Below are 24,971 nucleotides of genomic sequence, written 5' to 3'. Positions count from 1 at the left end.
AAATAAATGTTAAAGGTAAAGGTTCACATCTATTGTGTTTTTATTGTTTTAACATAATAAATAACGGCATAGTTACTATGCCTAGTAACTAGTTACTTCTCCCAAAAAGTAACTGAGTAAGTAACTTGTAACTATAACTAATTACACTTTTGAAGTAAGACGCCCAACACTGGATCTGGACAGCTGAAGGATTACACAAACACACACAAGTTGTATACAGTAATAAGTATCTGCTTTTAACCATGATGTCCTGAACTGAAGAAGCTGCATATTTACTTCTAAAAAACCTTTGTCCTGTTCACCTAATTCAATTTTCTTTTGCAGTGGAACCTACCTGCATGGCTGAGAGATCACACATAATTATTCAGATCAATTTATGTTTTAATTTGCGATATTACATTTATTTTGAAACCTTTGCACTTTGTAATACGTAGTAAAAGATGTGTACAATTCCACAAATATGGATACATGCATACAAAACTCTTCTCCAAATATTACAATGTATTGTCTTCTCATTTATTTCTTTGCCAACATGTCAAATCCACAATCAGTTATCAAAATGATCATTATTAGTGCTTCAGTATCACATTTTCACTAAACACTTTCCTCCGATTTTCACTTCATATCATCTGAACTTACTGCACTCCTATTCTAGTACATTTTGGCCTCCTTTGTCCTCCTCTGACCAAAAGAGCAAGAGAGTTTCACAGCAGCACATTTTTCATGGTGAAGTGAATATTTTATGTTTTTGCCAGTAGCTGCAGTAGTAGTACTACAGTATGAGGGGATTTTCATTATGTCTTTGGTGAATTGGCTTGTAGTACTGGTCTTTTACAGTCCACCTGGTGTGCTCTGTTCAGTGTAACAATCGCACATTTCAAAGTGGGGAAAACTATTGTAGTCTTTGTAGCTCAATTGGTCCCGCCACGTCCCGCTGGCTCCAACTTTCCGGGTCTTGATACTTTTCAAACTCTGACTGGAATGTTAAAAGTCAGCCAATTAACAGCGCACTGACATGAGGCGCTGGCTTACATGAATTCTTGAGCGGAGCTGCGTAGCTTTAGCTTCAATTAACTGCAGTAATTAAGTCCTACAGGCAAAGTGGAGTGAAGTCCGGGCAACGAGAAGATGTGAAAGTATGTTTCTTATTTTTGATTGAAATAACTTCAAACTTTGTTGATATTAATTAAGCTATGTGATTAATTTTACAGGGAAAGCCGGAGACTGCAGCTTCTTCTTGCATTTGGTATTCAAACAATTACCACTCAAGTCACATTATATAAAAATATTCTCACTCTCAATATTATCCTTCTTAGCACAGCAGCAAAACTATTAGCCTCATCAACCTCCCAGTTTCCTCCTCCTCACCAAAAGTCTATTACACTTTCCCTACAGCTGTTTCTCACATATAAGTTTGTCTTTTAAGAATTCTCCTTGTGTTATTACTATTTATTATATGTTGGTCAATATCATAGAACACTCCAAGCAAAGTAATAACATCTCCTTGGAGACACGAAGAAAAGTTACGTAGTGCAACTTTGTAGATTGCCATTATTAAAGCTACAATCGCACATCTGTATTCTATTCCACTGTCTCTCTGTACATTCAGTATGCATCAAATGAAAATCTTATTGCTGGCGTTTCATAGTAAGTAACCATTCCAATATTTACAATGTATGTTATTCCTCACTCTTTAAATGTTTCCTCTCTCGGGATTTGCGGTGGACTCGTTGGAATTCACCAAATGACCGTAAAAATTCTTGCCCCGGAGCGCTCTCATAAATACATTCATGCATAATGCAGTGTATAGTTTGTAGCCTTGGGGGCGTTGCATTCGCTCACCTTCAGCTCCAGGATGACGGTGTCTTTGGGGCTGTTCTCGGGCAGCTCCACGCGGTACTGCTGCTGGGTGAAAACCGGGCTGTTGTCATCCACGTCCTGCACCGTGATGAAAAGGGTCAGTCTGGATCTGCGGGGGTCCACTGCGCTGTCCGACGCCTCCACAATGAGGAAGTAGTGGCCTCTCTCCTGTAAGATCACACAGGGGAGATTTGGAAGTTTACAGCAATCTGCAAACTGACGATTCAAATGTGATATAAAAGCATGATTTTAGTTGTAGTTTTAATAGTTTGAAATGTTTTGGTAATAGATCAAGGACGCAATGATCAAGTTGCGCATTCATTTTATATTCAGAAATGTTTTAATATATTTCTGCCACCCGCTTGTCTCCATTATTGTTATTGTTTTGTGTTATTGGTTGGATGGAAGGTTCCACAGCATGGCATTAAACATACAAACTTAGACGTTTCTATAGCTCAAAAATACATTGAACATAAGCATTTTTACTGTGAGTCGGATGGATCTTTACAGATTTAACGTGGCTTAGTGGCTCCCCTTGCTTGCCTCCATGAAAATAGAAACGTTAAATGTCATCAGTGGTGGATGAAGTACTTGATTTTGTTACTTAAGTAAAAGTATTTAGTGCCCATTTAAAATTTTACTTTAAGAGTAAATAGTAAAGGTACTTCACACAAGTCTCGCTCATTTCTTGACGTGTTAAATGTAGTGATATTGATTTTAAAATTATATAGATTTTGATCAACAGTTGCAATATGAATCATTCAATTTTCTTATGAATTTTGTGTATTTATTTTTGTTTGCTCAAAGCCAAAGTTTGAACTCGAAAACTTTAGTCAGTATGTTATCGCGGACATGATAAAAAATAATCACTTAAATCATATGAAATGTACTTTTGACTTGTTTTTGGTGGACTAGAAAGTACAGATACTGCTCTCAAATGTAGTGAAGTACAGTAAAAGTAAAAAGTATCCACTGTAAAATGAACTTAAGTAAAGTACAGATACTTAAAAATTCTACTTAGGCACAGTACTTTCAACTTGTACTTCATTACCTTTCACCACTGAACGCCAAACTGTGGAACATTTCAGCAAAAACAAAAACATCTCCATGGAAACAAGCAGGTGGCGAACAGCCAGCTAGAAAAGATACACAGTGTACCTTTATGTATAATATTCAGAGGTAAAATAAAGTGTGCGTTTACTAGCACTGTATCAAAAGAAAATTGACACCACTCTGAATATTGGAATATCATCTAAATTATTATGTAACTTTTCTGGTGGAGAGTCCGTCACTGCCTGCCACCGATCTGCCGTCTCCATGGAAATGTTAATGCCTACTCCTGAAAGTTCTTTAGTATGGTATTAAACTTATTTATCTCCATGAAGACAAGGTGACGCCATCAGGCCAAGTTACATGCAGGTCAGATCTGTCAAGAGAATATATTGTGGAACATTCCGGGCAAAGTAATAACATGGAGACAGAGACAGACAGGCCACCAGCAAAGTTAGTGCACCTTTAAGAAAACACAGCTGCCTTGGTTCTTAGCCGTTCTCACGATCCCTCCACCATACATGATCCTGTTGTCCTGTCATGTAATTGATAAGCCCATTACCTCTCTGTCCAGTGGCGCTGCGGTGGCGATGGCTCCTGTGGCGTTGATGGAAAACAGTCTCTGGTGGTTGACGAGACGATAATGGACCTGACCGCTCTCGCCCAAGTCCGGGTCTGTGGCCTGGAGACAACAACAAGAGCAACAAATAAACAAAGATGGAGACGCTGTCCAATCAGAGAGGAGACATTGATTACAACCCATTATAGTGCCACCCCAGAGGCCGTCGCTCTACTGATTAAAAAGAGTGTGAGGGAGGGAGTGTGAGAGCAGACATGTTGTAAAAATCTGCTTTACGCCTGGCAAAAGTTTACACCTCCTAACTGTAAAATCAAAAGATGCAGTAATCATGTATTGAACTGTATCCAACACAGTTTATTTCTGTAGCAGGCTGTACAAACAGAGCAGTTTCCAAAGTGAAATGCAAAAATAGGCAAATTGGCTTTTGTAAAATAAGACCAATAAAACAAAAGTAAAATCCTGAGACCAAATAAAAGTGATAAAAATAAAGCCTAGTAAAACTTTTTATTGTTTTATTGTATTTATTTATTTGTAATACGATAAGATTTGAGACGCAGATGGTGAAATCAGTAACATTTTGCTACTTATTTACTGCAGGTGATGTTTTTAACGACACTAGACCTAGCTGCGTTTTAAAAATCGCAAACTTGGAAGTAGTGTTGTTAGCTGTTGTTAACGGTGCCTTGATACCAAAACTCCACTTTGCCCCTGGACAGTTGTAAAACATGTTAATTACTGTAAATACTGGGATTTTGAGCGATCATATGCACTGATCCACAGGTTGACGGTGCGATTCCAGTTCCCACAATGCTATTGTTGTGTCCTTAACTCATAGTGCCCCTGGTGTCTGTGTACACTGGTGGATGAATATGTGTGTGAATGGGTGAGTGGCTCCTTGATGTAAAGCTCTTTGAGTGCCTTGGAGGTGGAAAAGCATTATAGAAACACCTGACCATTTACCGTTTACTATGTTCGTAATGTCAACAGTTAACAGTTTAATGTATTATATTTAAAGAAATATTGCAGAAAGGCTTACAACTTGAATAAATACTAATTCTTTAGATATATTATGGTGCATCAATAAACAGTGTACTGTAAAGCGCACTTTCATTCAGTAAATATCAATGTACACAGCCATAATTGTAGCTAAAGTTATCGTACATGCATTTATTTATCTCACTTTTGCCCCCGTTATAGCAGCAGCAGGAGCAGTGGGCCCGATGTAGAGTGACAGTGTGTTTACAGTTTCACAGTTTCACAGCTCTCCCTTTTGTTTGTTGCTCTGGCCCTGTCCACAGACTGACACCAGTTCCTAAAGTGTTGACAAAATGACAAGCCCAAACCTTGGACTCCTGCCTCCTCTTAAGTGCATGTGTTCTGGTGTCAGCAGCTTCAGCGGACTTATTCAGGGTTTATACATGTTGTAATGTCATGGCTCCACTCAAATGTAATGTAATAGTATGGAGTGGACACACAGATTGGATATATTTCAACTTGCCGTCAATAGTACAATGATTGGAAATATATATATATATATATATATATATATATATATATATATATATATATATATAGGGATGTAAAAAAAAAAGCAAATTAATTAGCAAAGGTTTGAATAATTAAAGGCCCTATACCTGATTTTCCACATTTTTGTGTCACCTCAGTATGGATATATATGGATATATTGCATAAGCAGCTCTTGAGGTCAAAATATACCCACAGCGCGTTAGCATGCTGCATTGTTAGCTTCACCATGACAGCAAAACTCTACTCTGGACTCTGAAAGTTGAGAGAAGAGCTTATAAACTCATTATGGTGAATAACTAGGATAGTCAAAATGCCTGAAGGAAGTAAGGAATAACTTTGGACCACTGCAAACCATTCATGTAAAATGAAGTAGTTCTGTTTTTCATGTTTTAAAGATAGTAAACGTAAGGTACAGCGCCTTTGAATGAAGATGTGCACGTTGGTTGTGGCAAAGTGTGAAGTGAATGGAAGTTGACTGTGGATTATCTTAAAAGACATGTATAAAGACGTGTATTAAAATAAATGTGTAAAATGAGTAAAACTACATTATGAAACAGAAAAAAAAAGTTTGGGCAATTCAAGGTCTGCTTTGTATAGCACAAACTCTTAAATGTGCAGGGACTAGCATATTTCTGTAAATAATAGGTCAAGATTTCGGATGACTGCCCAAGTCCAGGTGTTCTGAATGAGGAACATTTTCTCCTCCTGCTCAAGGTCAAAGAATTGTCCAAATGTTTTTGTAGCTTCACATTTCAATTATTCCAAGGCTATATTTTTGCTGTTAGAAAAAGTTGCATTATGTTATTTTAATATGTTTTGCTTGCACTGATCCTGCTGGTTGGCTGGCTATGTTATTTTGTTGTTTTCTGGGACACTGCATTGGCCAGAATACAAAAATCCTATTTACACCAAGAACACATTTGCGAAAAGCCAATTTTATGTAAATGTTGTCTTTCAATAAGTCACTGACAGCTAAACAGTGGCTTAAAAGTGACACAGAATATCTCTTAATGTTTAATTCTCATTAGTCATTTACGCTGGCATTATGGATCATTAAAGATTCATCTAATTTTGACATTGTAACTACGGCGATTAAACATCATTTTCTTCCCTCTGCCTTCAAAAGCACGAATGGCCTCGTTTGATTTGTATTCTTCGAAGCAGTGCATTCTGGGAGTTGTATAAATTAAACAGTGCGCCTAGCTTTTGGGTTGATTATCTGGAGTTGTTTGGAGTAATGGACTGATTCGCAGACATGGTTTATTCTGAAGACGGGCCTGGCGTTCACACTGTTCACATTCTCAATAACTCGATAGTACGATGTCGCTTTGGCGAAACACACAAGCGCTGACATTCACTGACATTTCATGGATGGAAAACAACACCGCATGACGTCCAGCCACACTAGTAATCACCCACAAGTCTGGTCACCCAAAATACATAGAAACTACTACACACTTTTCGGCTCTGGGAGATAATGGCAAAAGTTAAAGTGATACAAATCTGCTTATTCTCTGTTCGAAATAAAAAGAGTTGGTAGCAAAGGTGGGTAGTGCTGACAGAAATTAATATCTGTTGTTGGGATTATTCCAATCCAATAGAAATGTCCTGTACTCTTTTTGCAGCCTTATAAGAAGTTTTGGTTATATACTTTGTTATACTTTTTATTCCATTATTTGTTATCTCCAAAAACATCAAGGAACCACTCCATCCACACACATTCATACACCAGAGTACGCAGACATACTCACATTGGGTCAGGTGCAAAGATCTAGCCATGCCTTATCCATGTTTTAGTCATTTTAGTGCGTTTTAGGCCAAGTTTAGCTAATTCAGGTCTGATAAAGTCCAGGATTAGATCTGGTGTTACTAAAAACGAAAAATACATAATATATAAAGGTCCTATATTACGCAAACTTGACTCTTGTGAGCTTTAGTTAGAATGTTGTTCCCTCCTCAAAAACAGACCTGAAGTTGTGTTTTGCTTCATTCACACATGTTTGAGTAATCCTTTATTATTAGTCTGTCTACATTTCCAAAACTCAAAATGCTCTGTTCCACCTTGTGATGTCATGAAGTGGTAGTTTTTAAATGAACAGCTAGCTTTTGCCTTTTTGTTTAGTAGAGATAGGAAATCCCAGGGCTGAAATTATCCAAATTATTCTAGTGAAGGTGTGTGGAGTTTAAAACACAGTGGAGCACTTCCTGTGTTACCACATGATGACATCACAAGGTGGAACAGAGTGTTTTCTATTTGAGAGAAGAACTCAGCCTAAATTTGCAGGGTTGGTGAGTTAAACATGAGTAAATGAAACAAAACACAACTGCATTATAACACTGTGCAACATTTACTTTTACTGATACAGTTCTTAGTATAATATAATGTATAATACAATGTATACAGCTACTACAATCCCTACGTAGAAACACCAACCAAAGAACCTCTAAACCAAACCAAACGCGTAATTACATTTTCCCAGTGAATCACAAATTAACATAAAATTCCAAACAGTGCTTATCAAACCAATCAAGGTTAATGTGGTACTTTCTCTTTAACACGAATAAACCGTTTCAATTACAAACCCCCCCAAACTTCTGTGTTCTGACGCTAACCAAGCATTCCCTCACAGCGCCCTACCATACGGCGTCCCATGTTCTCTCGACTCCTTGCTCATTAGCAGTCGGTATAATTTGCGCTCGCACCAACATCTGTGTCAGACGTGCACTGATCGTTTCTATGCAACGTTGCACAGTGAGACTCATATGTGAAGCGGTTTGTTGTGATGTACTCAGAATGCTCCGTTCAGTTATTAGTGGTTCAACAGTGAGGCCAAATATTATTGAGGACATCTTGACAAAAGTGCATTAGCGGACGACGCGAGTGTATTCGTTAACGGTGTTTTGTATTGCGCGTATTTGTGTTAACGATATTATTGTGGTATTTTAATATATACTTTGGCACGATCAGATCAGTTAAATTAAAATAAAACACAAACATGCCTTTTTGTTGAGTAACTTTTTATTATTAGTCTGTCTATATCTCCAAAGCTCAAAATGTCCTGTTCCACCTTGTGATGTCATGAAGTGGTAGTTTTCAAGTTAACAGCTAACTTTAACGTTTTATTTAGCAGAAATTAGCAATTCCAGGGCTGAAATCGTTCAAATGATTCTAGTGAAGATGTGTGGAGTTTAAAAACACAGTGGAGCACTTCCTGTATTACCACATGATGACATCACAAGGTGGAACAGAGTGTTTTCTGTTTGAGAGAAGAACCTAAATATGCAGCGTTTGTGTTAAATGCATGAATGAAACAAAACACAACTCCAGGTCTGTTTGTGATGAGGAAACAGAATTATAAATGATCAGAAAATAGTGTAATGTAAAATGTTTGGTGATGTATTTATTTTCTTGTGATATCGGTTATTGTGTACAGTGATATCGATATATATTTTTTGCGATATATTGATCAGCCCTAGCACAAATACATGCATTCGAGGTACTGCGTTTTAAATTAAATGTGTTTTTATGGGGTTAGATTTAGGGATGGGCGATATGGCTGATACAGAAACAAAACATTCTCTTCATATTGACCGATTATGCTTTGTGATTTGATTTCTTATTAAAAAAACAAACATATATTTCCTTCAAATTTGAACTCGAATATCTAAACTTGCACAATAGACCATTTGAAACGATTGGATCTTGATTTGGTACAAAATTCCAACAGTTTCACTTCCCTTTTGTCAGTTTAGGTCTTTTTTTTAACTTAATAATTGTCTTTATTTGAAGGATAAGCCCCTTGAGATGGTTTATCTTTTTATTATCAATGATTTGGGGCAGGTTTGATATTATTAACTTGTTTTGTATCATTGTAAACTATAACTTATGTCGTACATGTAAAATAAACTCGTTGGATTTGCCATTACGGAATAAGGCTCTGGTGAAAGAATAGACTTCTGTTTGTCTAACGAGTGCTTAATGTGTGATCAAATTAGGGAAGATTTTATAATTCTTGAAAGGAAGGAGGAATTGATAAAACTTTTTTCACAAGATAAAAACCTTGTTAAGAAGATGTGGTTTTGTTTAATGTCAAATCCGATTTTAGTTTTTGCAAAGTCTGGTGTTGTGTTGAAGTTTTTCTTTCACCTGCGCAAAATGTTCATTACAGATAAAGTACTTCCAGAAACTTCACTGCACTACGTGACTGTCTGGTGAAGGGTGCAACACGTGCTTCAATGTTCCACAGTATGCCATTAAACTTATCTATCTCCATGGAGACAAGCAGGTGAGAGGCAATCCTGCTGAATGTGTATTTTTCAGTGTATTTTTAACACCTGTAATGAAATAAATGCCAAATAGATAGTTCTAATGTCATACAGTGGAACATTTCAGGTAACGCAATAATAACTTCAAGTTGCTAGCATACCCTCAACAGAAAAGTTACGTACTGCATCTTTAAAGAAGTAGCTAGCATTATTTGTATCCAATTGGTACAATATAGTTCCTGGAATTGGCTCATATAATCTCACTATCACTTTCTATCTTAATACTTATCTCCAGTCCATAGACGCACACGCTATTGCGTTTGTGTAAAAAATAAAATTGTACACCTCCCATCACACTACACACTACCTTCAGTTCATTTCTTGGTTCATCTTGGTTGATTTAGTCAATTTCCTCACCCACAACTTTACTCATAGAAAGTATCTCTGGCATAAACTACATTACAGTTCTTTCCTCCACTTCTCATTGCACCAATAAAGCGTATTGTCAGATCTCATAACAGTATAGGATGAGTTCTGAGTTAGACACGGCATCAGTGCAGAATATAGTACCATATACGGTGTAAAGATATGATTGTCTTATTTGCGTTTTCCAGGGACCCTCGGGTAAGATTTGTGCCTCGCCTCAGCTCAATGTAATAGACATTTCCACTGGAGAAAGTTGTACCGGAAGTATAGATGTCAGTGCGGTGGTAAAAAGTATAGGGCTGGGAGATATGGCACAATATGAGTATAAAATTGAGGAAAGCAACACATGGAAAAAATACATATATTCAAAGATAAATTGGGATGTGTAATGAGAGACATAGAAATAGAGCATTTAGTGATAGTAAATAGTCACATTTTTATATAGCTCTTTTCCACCTTCAGGACACTCAATGCGCTTTACATTCGCACACACATTCGTACAACAGGTGTCTTGCTCAAGGGCACAGTGGCAGTATTCACCTGTGAGCGCTGGAATCTCACCGACAACCTGTGGGTCAGTGGATTGGACCGCTCAAACAATTATATTTTTATGTCATCTACCAACTCGGCTATTGTCGCCACATTTAGCCCTGAATGATACAAGTCAAGACAACGCAAAATACAAGAGAAATCGCCATGGAGATGTTACTACTTTGCCTGGAATGTTACATAGTATGGTATTAAACTTAAAGGTCAGTTAGTCATTTCTCATTTACCTTATGAATTGTGAGAATTTATGAGTTTATAAGTGATATTCACAATTTTCAGAGACGAGAGCGGAGTTTTGCTGTGACGGTAAAGCTAAAAACAACAAGCAGAAGCAGATGCAGACGTCGAGCTTATACTTATACTGCTTATACTTATACTGTTTATACTTATACTGCTTATACTTATACTGCTTATACTTATACTGCTTATACTTGGAGACGAGGCAGTGACGCCAGCAGGTCAAGCTTAGATCTGTGGAACACGTAAGAATTCATGTTTTTCAATAAATAAATAAAGGGCTAAGACGACTTATCTATACTGCGGCAAAATAATAACGTCTCCACGAAGGAACGTCTACCAGAAAAAGTAGCACAGTGCAGCTTTAATGTGTATAGTAGAGAAATATCTGTAAGAGTCACACATTGTGCCATTGAAAAAAATAAAAACTCTACCTCTCAGCACAAGGGTAAGTGCACTTTTTCATGTCATTTTTTTTTTTTTTTTGCCAACTCTTAAGAAGACAACCAATTACGTACCCCTGACCTAATTACCTCTGTGGTGGTGGTGGTTGGCGTGTGCCCTTCTAGTTTCCCATTGAGATCAATTTAAAAGTGCTGCACTGAATCAAAATATAACTGGCATCATTAAAGCAATTTCTTCCACTCTTGCTTCTGATAGAGACAGGCAATCAAGTCCACCCAAAAGTTTCAATTTTTCATAGTGTCTTGGTGAAAGTGCAGCGCGAGGTTTCAATGACTCATTCTCTCGCTGAGTATGGAGGTGCGTGAGACATTTTGGGGCCTAGCGTAGCCATCTTGACATGTAATTAGCAAAGGCGCGCATAGGGATGGAACAGGACAACTTTTTAAGAGATGAATAAGGTACTTTAACTGTTATTACGCTTTTAACTCGCACTTTCGGATGTTGGTTCATTACGTGGTCAGAGTTGCATTATATATTTCTTGTGAATAATACTTATAGAATGTATGTATGATCAGTGGTCACTTTTTTATATAGCGCATTTCTACCTTCAAAGTGTCTCACATCAAGGAACCACTCACCCATTCATACACACGTTCATAAAAGTGTCATGTAAGTGTCTTGCCCAAGGATACAACAACAGTATTCATCTGTGGGAGCTGGAATCGCACCGCCAACCTGTGGATCACTGGATCTGACCGCTTAACCAATTAAGCAATGTCTGCGTATTTTAAAATCACTTTAAAATCAAGTTGTAACTTATGGAGGATCCGCCATTTGCTTGTCTTCGTGGAGATGCTACGCCATTTGCCTGGAATGTTCCGCAGTATGTCTTTAAACTAATCTGTGTCAAGGTAGAATCCATGTTATTCAAGATGTTTTTGTGGTTGAATCCATGAAAAATAAGTAGAATCAATGTTCCCTCTAACTTTTCACGAGTCTGAGCAAACACACAAACTCCCTGAGTGTCCCATGGGCCACTGTGAGCAACATCAGACGTGTGCACTGTGGTCATGCTGCATCACATCCATCCAAGTTAAATGGTTTATTAAAAGAATCAAATTACCGCATTTACATTTCTGTTATAAGACTTTTAATTAAGTGCTTTAGCCACTTATACAATGAAAATGACAAAAATCTTGCTCATGACCTGTGTAGTATGTTAATGCTATTGGAAGTATAAATATTTAATTTTAACTATGGAAAAACATGAGCTTCCACCCAAACCAAGACAACTGTAAACTCCAATGTTGAAAACACACTTAACATTTTTATGATAAAGCTCTGACTTGTATTATGAGTATAAGCCATCGTGTGAAGCTTTTGCTGTGCACTGAGTGAGATTGTCCTACTGTGTCTGGGAGACAGTCCGTTAACTCTTTTTCAGTATATGACACGATCATTTGATTTTTACAACTCATAAACTAGTGACAGTATCAATGACCAATACACAGTGAGAGGAATCTGTATCTGCACAGCTGCTCTATTACTGTACATTTACATATCATATCAAAACACAATATATAATGTGTATTTGTATATAAAATATATTCAAAACGAGTGGTATGGGTCAAAATAAATATATATTTACAAATCACACACTTCAAAATGTAAACAAACACACACTGGAAACTAAGAACACACTGTACATGATTGTACAGTGTGACACTCATTCTGTGACAGTGGCTCAGTGGTTAGAGGTTGGAGGATCGTGTCCCGCTCGGACCAACTCGGACCCGCTCGGCGCAGATTGGCATTAGCTAATGCTAATGATTACGCATGATATATTTGACCCACAATTATGTCAATAGCAAAATAAACCACGCTTACCGATCAGGAACAGCATCCAGTCCATCAAAACATAAGGTCCTCTGCTCCTGAGTCCACCATGAGATCTTCACTCGGTTCCACGAACCGCTCCGGGTCCGAGATGCCTCTAGTTTAACTTGTACAAACATCCACAGTGTCCTCGGTCGTGTACTTCTTTAGTTTTGTCCGTTTCGTCATGTTTAAAACGCAAAACTGCTGCAAAACAGTGCGTAACAGTGCGCCCGAGGGCGGCCCGTCGAAACGTTAAGGGGATAAAAACTTAGCATCATTAGCATCATTAGCATCATGAGCGAGTCTTCACTCCACATCGGTCACATCGGCTAAAACTCTGGTAGCGGGACATAAGCTGCGCAAATACGTATGTGAATCACATAATTGTCTGGAGCAGCTCGTCCCCGGTCACACTCACTGACTCACGTTGAAAAAAAGCGCAGAATTAATTGTTGTGTGTTTATTTTATTTTCAATTCCGGTTTGATTTTTTTTGTGCGCAGCACAGATTTTTCTGTGTGCGGAGACCGTGTCAGCAGTGCGCAATTGCGCACGCGCGCAGTTTAGAGGGAACAGTCTGTAGAATGCTGTACTATGGAACATTTTGAGTCAAAGTAATCATATCTCCATGAAGACAAACAGCTGATGGACTTGCCGTTAGAAAAGTTACATCATGCAACTTTAAGGTTTACTGTTATTTCATTCGGGAATTGATATTCAGACAGAGGAAGACAGTACAAAGGAGCGGTGGGGGTCTTTTATAGTAGCGTCTGGTGGTCTATAAAAATAGACGGGCGCCTGGTGAGGTGTTGAATATACTGTCCCTAACCCAGCGCTATGTAAAATCATTAGGTGGAAAGCATAAGAAAAATGAGGTTGTCTTACAAAGTGATGTGCCAAGATGGGTTTTTAATTCCTTCTGTATCTAAAATAGTTTTATAGATTCGGCAAAGGTTTAATGTCAAACGTCGTGTGCATCGCTTTTATTATTTTTCATGCAGTGTTGAAAATACAGACTTTTTATCGCCTCAATAAAGAGAAGATGAGGCATTTCTCCATTGCCATGACAACAATACAACCACAAAGGAAGGATTTATTATATTATATTAAGTGTTTTTATTGTTCCAAAATACCTCGCTTTATCAAAGATTTGGCTTGTAACTTTAAATTCAAAGCCATAATGTGGGATATTCTAGGCAAATCTACAACATCTCCATGAAGACAAACAGGTGGCCAAACCCCAATCAGAAAAGTTGCACACTGCAGCTTTAAGCGAAGTCAAAGACAGATAAGATAACTATATTTAAAGGTATGTGGCTGGATGGTTTTGGACACGTGAGCCACTTCATAGTTTCACAGTCTGAGAAGTTGAAAAACACGCTGGTCATTGCCTCTCTATATTCCACCAGTGTCCATATTTGAATGTGTTTCTCCTCTTTAAAATAGAATCCATGTCTGAAACTCATGAAATTCAGATTAAGAAAGAGCTGCATAGTTTCTCCCTCTCTCTCTCTTCTCTCTTCCCATTTCCATCCTTTTCAAGCTCAGCCCAGAGTCGGCAAAACCAAGGTCAGGTCCATTCATTCTTCCGGAAATCTGTTTAATACCAGGCAGGACCCTGGATTTGGAAAGCCGCCCGGAGTCGTGTCTTGGAGTGTCCGCTGAGGGATTGCGCCGTCTGTTTGGACTTGGAAACGGTCCAAAAGGGGGCGCAAGGAAGAGCGTGAGTCCAGGATTATTGGAACATGTTCAAGTGCCCTCTCATGAAATTACAGAAGGACCCGGGAAAATGTTTTATTACAGATTAGACCAGTTGACCAAAGGTGGGTAGTTAAGGGTGCACTTTGTAATTGTTCTAGTGGCGGATCTGCCACAATGCTTCGAATGGTCCACAATAAAGCATTAAACATATCTATCTCCATGGAAACAAGACACCACCGGGGAAATTTACAGTAGGGAAGCCCGCTCAAAGTAAGAATGCATGTTTTTCAATGCATTTGTGGAAATAAACACCTGTAAATGCAAGACACATGGGCCTAAGTTAAATGCTGTACTGTGGAACATTCCAGGAGAAGCAATAACATCTCCATGAAGACAAGCAATCTGCAAATTATAAAAATAAAAGTATAAAGTAGCTATCAAGACAGCGCTTTTGTAAAAATTGATTGTAATTACTTCGAGCAAATAGTATACAACAACAAGAGAATTATATTATGTCGAGGATTTAGAAGTGGTCATGGGTCGTTTTCGGCGAGAAGGGGCGTTACCTGCAACAGCCTCGCTCCAGATTGGCTCTTTGGTTGCTATGATACTTGCCGTCGGAATTCCAAATATGGAAGTCGACTCCAGATTCGCCCCATAACTGCTATCCTCGATGAGCTTCATTTGAGGAGCCGACCGTTATCGGTGATGTCACGCTCCCTTAAGTGGTTGTTTGGCCCGTGAGCACAAAAACAATATGCTTTTGGAGTTGGAATTGCGCAGCTACTCTTACAGTTATAAGACTTCTTTACCATCTGAGTCACTGCCGCCCCATCGCAGTCATTGTAACTCATTATGACCCACCCCGGCAATTGGGTGGAATTCATTTAGCTTAGAAACAAACTTGGAAAACCGCCCTTAGCTTTCAATAAAACGCCGACACGTAGGAGCGAACCGAAGATATAGCAGTACACATAGGCCTAGTGTATTTACGACAGAGGCAATCCGAGCGTTTGTGCAAGAGGTATAATTAACATTTAGTGGCTGGCATTGTGGCGCAGTGATCAAAGAGGCCTGACACGGGTGAGTAAGGGCGAAGTATTAAACCTGGAACAAATCCAGACAGGCACCAAAGGCAGGAAGCGTCTCCAAAGATCACAGCCTATCAAAGTGTCATATTTAGCCACAACCCCTGACTGGGCAATGGGGAGCTGCAGACAGTTATTAGCTCTGGAGCAGGGCCAACGGTCTGTGTGCAAGGATATAGAGAGGCAGCCCAGGTGAAGAGTCCTGCTGCTCCTTAATACACTGCACCTGTTTGTGTTATACTAGTCACTCAATCTGAAATACATTGGGGTTTTTTTACTAATTACATCTTTTAAAAGCCCTGTACCTGATTTTTTCCCATGTATTTGAGCAAAATTGGTCTAACCACAATGCAAATATATTGTATAATTGCATATATTGCTGAGTGCTGTCTACATCTAATTATAAAGCATTGTATTGTCCGATAATGAGGATATAACATGCTAGTTGTTGTTAGCTTTACCGTGACAGCTAAAGCCCGCTCTGGTCTCTTGTGAAAAGTTTGCAAAGCGCCTATAAACTCATTGCAGTGAATCATTAGGATTAGGATTAGGAATGCATAAAGTAAGTGAGAAATAACTTTGGACCACTGCAAACTGTTTAAAGTGAAATAGTACACTTTACAGGGCCTTTGATTTTGTCCTATTATAAATAAAAATACATGACTTTCAGTATTATCATTTATTTATTTCGCCAATAGCTGATCTCTACGTGCCGTCTAAAGTCAGGTAAATGTCTTGCCCAAGGACACAACAAAAGCATGCACATTAGGATTGAACTCTAACGTCAGATTTTACCATCTGGAATTACGCTGAACAATTTCCCGATATATAGTTTGAGTAAAATATTTTCGCTTTTTTGCAACTAAAATATTGCACAAATTTTTTTCCTGAATAAATCGAGTTCTATGCTTTGGGTGAATACTGATTAGAGTATTTAGGAATAGAAAGAGCAAAACAAGTTATTCCTACTTTATGGCAATTTCTGTTCTTGGTTCATTTCTAATTCTGCATCAAACCATAACAAATTGCATTACCAGCTACGTAGAAAACCTTTTTCCATAATAGCAGTTGTCAAAATGAATATTGTATGGCACATTTTGACAAGCTAAATTTACCACCAAGAGTGAAACATGCAAATGAGGTGTATTTAAAATAATGACTGGAGTCATAATGTGAGACAGAAAAGAATTTGACTGAAACACAGCTTTTGAGCAGTCCTGTTTAACAGATTTTTTTTTTTTTTTTTTTTTTTTTAATGCCACCACAACCACATGGAAGTCATTGGATTTACTGTAGGCAGTGACTCACATTAGTGCACAACATTAAGAAAATTACATTCAATTTATGGCAACACATCTAATAATAACTTGAGCTTGTGGAGTTTTCATTCTTGAGGGACAATCTTAACTTTAACAGCCATATCCATAATAGGTATTGGTCCACAGTATGTACTTTAGTAGACAGCATTATTTTTCTAACAAACAAAAGGCTGTAGGTTTACCTTTGGGTCAGCCCACAGATGACATACTATGAAAGGTCCTCCCCAGACACGTCCAACAGCTGTTCACAACCTTGCTAATACAGAATTGTGTGAATGTATTTAGTCTTTACAGATGCTGGCCCCACAGTGTAAAAACTGAAAGAAGCATCAGCTTCATAAATGAAAAAAAGAAACATACAGCCTATAGGGATGTGTTTCCTCATCATGTAATACGCTGCTTCAACGCATTTTGTAATAAATTGTTCTACATTTTGTAATATAATTACATGTAGAAAAACGTATTACAAAATGTATGTGGTATTTGTTTTTTCTTCTCAAAATGTAATAACATGGTGTATTATGTAAAAGATATCAAAATGTATATATTGATATAATGTACTCCGAGTAGTATTCCGACCCAGTATTATTACACACTAGACAAACACTATACAAAATTAAATGGCTTACATAGTACAACTGTAAAATGTATTAATATGTACAGCACACATTTTAATTTGGGAAAAAAAAGATAGTTCTTCAAACAAATAAATGTCTTATAGCGCACATCAAACTAGATTTTAGCATATGGGAAAGAAAAGAGTTGCACCAATTTGCATGAGAGCTATACAAAATAGACCACATCCACACTTTTTTCATTTCATAATATAGAGCCCTCAAAATGACTGTGAAGTAATTAAAGTGAAAAGAATCCTCCCTGAATCCTTAACTCAGCACCTGAGAATTTAGCCCTAATAACAAGAAAGAAGAGTGGACTCTTTGCTGCTTCATCGCTCGAGGTGTTCACCACCTGTCGGGCTCAGGAGCTGTGGTGTCTGCTCAGCCAGACTACAACCTGGAGATGGACATGATGGGTGCTTTCTCTGTGTGGGTTGGTAGCATTCTGCTGGAGACTCCTGACAGCCTGCATCTCTCTCTCCAGGGAGGGGAGGACCTGTATGTTCTCAAAGGCCACATCACCACACGTCCCTTTGTCACACTGACCACAAAACAGCTCCTTGAGCATGTCAGGCCCGGGTATTGGATGATGTCTGTGGACCTCACCGAGGCCTACTTTCATGTGCCCATAGTCCTGGAACACAGGGAGCTTCTGCATTTTGAATTTGGTGAAAGCAGTACGAGTGCAGCTGGCTCCTGGCTGGCTACTCTCTGGCCCACACACCTTTACCGAATGTATGGGCACAGCAATGGAGCCACTCCACAGTCAGGGTGTCAGAGTGCTAACCAGTTGCTCACTGTTGGGCTCTGGCTCTTTCTGAATGCACATTTCTTTGCCTTTCTCCTTGTTACGTGTTTCTTATATAAGAGGTTTGCTTTTTATTGTGTGCAGGTGCTCTTGGGAGAGGTGGCCTTGGTGTTTTTATCTTGTGAAGTACAGTAAATTACACAGTATTGTGTATTTTATTTCTTGTGCACTTTGATTCAGTGGCGTTTGGGATGTGAAACCTGCGTGCATATGGTTTTGTAGGTGCCTTGTGTGTATCTCCTATGATATGTAAAAACCTTAGTTACTAAATGTAACTGTAGTTCTATGAGTATATGCATAGCTCTCTACATGCAGGTCCATCAGGCCTGGTCTCTTTATCTACTCCTATAAAAGGAGACGTGCATGACTTATTTGGTGTCTTATATAGGATTTAGGGAGTGTGTGAGATCCCCCCACAATCAGTCGAATATAATGCATTTAATTTGAAATTGGGCCCCAGGTTACTTTGTACAGAAGAAGTTGGCTTCCGAGATTGAAAAGGTTAAGAAACTTTGCTGTTACATTAAGTAACTAAGATTTCCCTCTTCAGCTGGGCAGGCAGGGCACTTACAGAACGCTTCCACAGATGGCAACAATACTGCACAGGTTAACAAGACTCACAGATTTAAGTTATAGTAAAATTCACTAATGAACTTTTCACTTGTATAAAATAAATAATACTAATACTTTATATGGGATCTAAAATAATCTGATGCATGACTGTAAAAATAACTACATCTTTTGTCTAATTACCCTTCTATTAAAATTTGTACTCATTAGTCTGTTGAAAAGACAAATCTGAGGCATTGAGGACTAATTGGTAATAATGCATGGGCACAGAGACTGGGGCAGCTTAAAAAAAATTAATGCAAATATCTACAAAATTTCAATATTGAATCAATACCTAGAAAAACGTCTGATATCACTGATACCAATATTGGAACCGATATATATTATAGTTTTCAAATTTGTTTTCAATACTAAGGAATAAACTCGACACTCAATACTGATTCCAATACCACAATCATAATAAAACATGCTTTCTTTAGACAAGGTATGGTCATCCAGGTATGTTCCACAGTGGTCCATGGGTGTATACTGGTCTATGTGTCTTATACTTGCTCTGATACAGCTCAAGATCCTCCTCAAACTATTCAAGAAAGACTCATTTCTGACTTGTGAATGTGATTTTTTTTTTTTTAGTATTGATACCTAGTTTTGATAGTAGTTCTTCTGCCTTCCTTATTAAACTGCATGTACTTAACAGGGATGGAAAAAGACAAGAACAATTGACTGACTAAAAATATAGTTCACCTGCACAATTGCATAGGCTTTATGGCGCTCGCTTGTAATTACTAAGTGCGTGCGTGTCTGACAGGTCTTATTAGAAATCCCTGCTCCCCATTGTGAGAGATTACAATGGCTGCTTTTAATTAGATAGTTGGGTGAATCCAGCATATAGCTATTATAAAACACACATTGTAAAGCCGCTACATCTGATTTTTACAGAAGAAAAATGCATTTGAAACAGTTTGCCGAGGTCCAAACGTATTCGTCACTTTGTTAATCCGTTCCTAGCATCCTAATTATTCGCCTCAATGAGTTTATGCATGCTAACAGTGCACTAGTGTTACTTCCTGGTTTGAGGACGATAAAAACGCTTTAGAATTAAATGCAGACAACACATAGCTGTCTTATTTTTGAGTGAGTGTTAAGTTGCTTTTATAATATGTCTGTAGTGGAGCCAAAACAAAATGTACTTTAGGTATTACTTGAAAAAAAAAAAAGAAACAGGTACAGCCACTTTAATAGAAAAAACAAGTAACTGTATGCGTTGAAAGAGATAAAGTGTGTATAATAGTGTTGTCACCATTAAAAAAAAGGGAAAAATTCGATTTGATACTGATGAACAGACTCAATACCCAACACCGAGGAGTGTCGAACTCAAGGGGCCAAAATTAAAACTGGGACCAAGTCGTGGGCCAAACTAAATATTTATTGAAAAATTTTAACAACATCTGGATGTTTTTCAGAAGGAGACGATTAAATGTGAGTGAGGTGACAGGTAGCAGATGTTAATGAGAGTCAACAGAAGTGATGGGGGCTTTATTTTTTATATATTACCATGTGGCCTTATATCTGTATAATCCCTCAGTGGTCCAGTTAGGTTCATAGTGGTCCATGTGTGTGTACTAGTCTTTGTGTCTTATACTTGTTCTGCTACAGCTCAAGATCCTCCTCAAGCTGTTCAAGAAAGGTTCATTTCTGTTCTGTGAATGTGACTTTTTTAGTATCCATACTTGCTCAAATGAGTCTAGTTTCCATACCATTTTTAGCATCGATTAGTACCTGATTTTCGACACTTTTGACCACCCTAATATATAACAACACATTTTTGCAGTGGGACAGCTCTCGTGTGTATGTAGCTGGGTAGGATTTGCATTGTGTCGACTTTCTGCATTCATATCTGAGGAGGCAACAAAAGCCGTGACATGCAGTTTTCGGAGGGATCCCACGGCGATGCAGATGCTGTGAAGAATTATTGATACGCACAAATAAATCATAATCTAAGATCGTCTGCAGTTTATGACGCCGCATTGTGAAAAGGGATTAGCACAGAGCAAGCACAAAATACAAAGGCGTTTATTGTCACGCACCAGCCTAATTGTTAGATGGAGTAAGCTGTCTGTTTATCCAAGTTTGGCCATTTGTTATTGTCGAAAAGTTTTATGAAATTGCAAAACCAACTCGGGTTGATTTTTCTTTCAATTATTTCTTAATTACAAGCATCTAAACAAGTTATTTTTGCAATGGATTTGATATAAAGGAGTTTAAGGTAACAATTTGTTTTGTTTTGGAGAAAATTGATATAAATTATTGTTTTGTAGGGTTTTTATTGCAAAGGTGAATTCATTATACTTTGATCACTTATAACTCAAGTGAACACAAAATGATTTTAAATGATACTAATTATGTTAAAACAACTATTGTGTAAAGGTGTAAAAACATCCACAGCAGCACTGCAAAACTCTACTGATCTTAGCTGATTATGGCTTATGTTAACTAGATTATTGAAATTATTTTATGGTGAACAGGACTAAAATGAAATGACAATTTAGCTGAAAAACTAAATTACACATTCCCAGTTTAAGAGAATATAAAAATTTGAAGTGACATTAAAAACAATACTGAAACCATCCAGAAACTGAATGTGAAACTGATGGTGCACTATGTAACTTTTCCTTCCTTCTTTATGTTTATTTATACAGGGGAACCTAATGAAAGAACTCGGGCTCTCTTTTTCATGGGTGCCCTGTTTAAAATACAACACAAACAGAAAAAAAAACAGTCTATAGGTATATAAGTCCATAAAACATTAAAAACAGGAGCAGGTGTGTGTATAAATGTGTGTTACCCGATTATTAAATTGCGATTGTGTCACCAATATATCCAGTTTTGCTTTTCCTTGAAGTGTATTCCATTTTTCTGAAGCAAAACAGCTAAAAGCCTGTTTTTTAGCCTCTGGTGCAGGATTGACTCTAATGTTTCACAGTGTGGCATAAAACCTATCTCCATAAGCTTATAAAAAACAGCTTTTATTTAATAAATGCAAGATAGATAAGCAATAACGTCTCATGGACACAAGCAGATGGCAGACCTTACGCCAGAAAACGTTACATAGTGCTCTTACTACTATATTTTTTTAGATTTTTTATTTTTTTTGGACACATTTTCGCAGTCTGGGTAATACAAATCAAGGCTGAACAAGGTCATATTTATACGAGTCACTGACTGAAACTCCATATATCATTTGTATCGAGTACACAGCAGGATGACCAGACTTACCCTGACTTGCCCGACGTAGGCGTGGTCCTGCTGCTCGATGACAGTCAGGTTGATGGGCAGAGACAGGTCAAACACAGGGTCGTTGTCGTTCACGTCTGTAACCACAATCTTCACCGTGGCCGTGGACGTCTGCAAACACGACATAAGCGTACGACTCTTACAGTTCTTTTAGATGTACTTTTGGAACTGCAAATAAACACCATTTTGTTTGTTAATGCGCCCTTCTGTTCCACGTTCTGTTTCCATGTGTACTTTGCAGTATCTTATGTCAAATTGGATATTTGCGTTCACTTGTGTGTGGCATATGGCTAATGATTCTGTATTGCTTAGTCTAGGCAGTCACTAGGCTGTTAGACATCGCCTTTGGAAACATATAGGACTCAATGTAAACAAACAAAACACTTCAGAAAACTTTATGGAGAAAACTAGGAAAACACAAATCCAACACAAATCCACTCTAACAGTCTCTCGCTGATTCAGTTCATTGCGAGCATTTATTTAAGTACAATGAATATGTGGATCCTATCTGCATGATTTGTTTGGGTAATGAACAGCTTTAACTACTCCTCAATGTACAAGTATCACCCACTTAGATCATTTAAATAAGCTCAGTTGGTATAGTATGGTATGGTCTGCTTTTATTTGAACAGGGACAGTGCACGACATTACACTGACCTTAAAAAACAGGAAAGATTAAATACTAATTTCCACCTTTAGTCCCTGCACAGGTGGATGTTAAGTAAAAACAGTTTGGTGGAGGTGGATAAAAGACCTATAAATATATGGTACATAAATCTAATGCAGGGCTGTCCAAACTACGGCCCAGGGGCCAAATGCGGCCCTCGGACCAATTTTTGTTGGCCCTCGTAAACTGGCCCAATTGATCAGGAAGTATTTTTTACTACAAACTGAAGAGATTTTACCTCTATAACCTGAATAACATCATTGCATTGCGACACAGACCTAAAAATAATCTTCCAAGTCTTATTAAAGGTACAATGTTAAATCGTTTGACTTCCTGTATCAACACTGGTCTGTGGCCTTCAGCTTCAAATATGTTTTAGTTTATGTGGCTCTTGGAGAAAAACGTTTGGACACCACTGATCTATTGCAACACATCTCACCCTTCAAATACGCCATTTCTAAAAACATTCAGTTCACACACACATACACAACCAAACCAGTTTATTCACACACAATCACCCAATTTCAGATATACAAATACTTTCTTTCTTTCTTTCATACACATTCACTAATGGGTGCAAACTTGCTTTTATATTAGCCATTTCTTTGTCACATGTGCAAACTTTTGAAAACTTGTGCATGTTATAATCTCATTTGGCTTTAATTATTCCACTGACTCATAGCAACAATAGAGAGAGACGATTTAGTGAAGTGTTTGTCCACTGATCAGAAGGTTCGCGGTTCGAATCCCGGTCTTGACTTAAACATCACTGATTGACTAAACCACTTTTGGCAGTGTGATTCCAGCTCCCACAGATGAATGCTGTTGTTGTGTCCACAGGCAAGACACTTAACGACCCTCGCCTGTATGAATGTGAGTGTGAATGGGTGAGTGGGTCCTTGATGTAAAGTGCTTTATGTGGCTTAAAGGTGGAAAAGCGCTATTAATCATAAGGTATAACTGCTCACGTAGAACTTCATGAAATGTTCTAGCAAAAATCCTAGTTTCCACCTGCGCTCCCTGTAGATTGAATTGATGTTTGAAATAAATAATAAAAAATAAAAAAAACATGTAGAAATGTTCAGGACTGGCCATGAATCTATAAATATGAAATAATTACATCTAAACCTGACATACAGTTACCATTACAAAGCTGAAACGGCCTATTCTTTCCCATATAATGTAGGCCACTATGGTTCAAGGCAGCTGGAGTAGCAAGTCACACTTTCTGACTGCCCTTTGAGCACAGAGGGAAACGAACAACGGGAGGTCACAGACGTCTTATGTTACTTTTATGAGAGCATACGTCACATAGAGACAGACAGATGGACGATCGGATGAAAACCTGGGAGGAGAACTCACTGTACGACAGTGGTACAAAAGCGAGCGAAGGGCTAATAAAACATTCTATTAATGCAAGTAATCAGAGGTTAGGAGTTCACGATGTCAAGTCTGTTTACTAAATCTGGTGCAGCCATCTTTTTAATGTATCTGCACACTGTCATTCAAATAAATAAATAAATAAATAAAGTAAATAAATTAAACAACCATTTTAAATGAATGTATAAATGAGTATGTAAAGCACAGTATAATGAAAGGTACACAGCAATATAAAAAGTGTACTTTTCAAGGCTCCTCTCCTTCACATTTTATTATCTAAGCCAATTCAAGAGGCTGCTGCCAAGTCTTTAGCATTTCTCATAAAGGATTTAGATGCTCAGACTCCCCTAGTGTCAAAGGACAGTTCAGAGGGGAGCCCGAGTCATAGCGCTTAAACTTGAGTTGAAAAGACACTGGCTGACATTGTTAACAGACAAATAAAGGTTGGCATCATGTTGGAATATGCATAAGATTCTCTATCGATACCAGCAGTGTGTTAGCTAACCACACTAGGTTCTACACTAGTAGAAACTAGTGTGGTAGAACTAGTACTTTTGGTTAAAGAACCAAAAGTACTTCAAAAGGTCTGTAAATTGAAGGTGGGGTGTCTTTTCCAGTACTTCAGTGATACCTGGTTTGTACCTGGTACTTAGGTAACTTTGTACTGGTGCCTGAACTGCACTTTTTTTTTGTACTTCTAGGCGCAGTCATTCATTAACCAATAATTAAAAAGACTTTTTTTTCCCCAAT

The 24,971-nt window shown here is 38.0% G+C and overlaps 1 protein-coding gene across 1 annotated transcript in view; it reads right to left on the bottom strand.

Annotated features, from left to right (window-relative positions):
• LOC117387666 (protocadherin-15-like) overlaps positions 1-24,971 on the bottom strand; it is a 199,864-nt gene that overhangs the window by 79,205 nt on the left and 95,688 nt on the right. The window contains exons 21-23 of the mRNA XM_055229827.1: positions 22,157-22,285; positions 3,473-3,592; positions 1,843-2,028 (exon numbers count right to left, since the gene is read on the bottom strand). Coding sequence (XP_055085802.1) covers positions 1,843-2,028; positions 3,473-3,592; positions 22,157-22,285 — 435 coding nt within the window. The remainder of the gene's footprint in view (positions 1-1,842; positions 2,029-3,472; positions 3,593-22,156; positions 22,286-24,971) is intronic.

This window comes from Periophthalmus magnuspinnatus, chromosome 19, assembly GCF_009829125.3.
Source record: "Periophthalmus magnuspinnatus isolate fPerMag1 chromosome 19, fPerMag1.2.pri, whole genome shotgun sequence".
Taxonomy (NCBI): domain Eukaryota; kingdom Metazoa; phylum Chordata; class Actinopteri; order Gobiiformes; family Gobiidae; genus Periophthalmus; species Periophthalmus magnuspinnatus.
The sequence above is the reverse complement of the archived record's forward strand: the minus strand, read 5'-3'. Positions and strand labels throughout refer to the sequence as shown.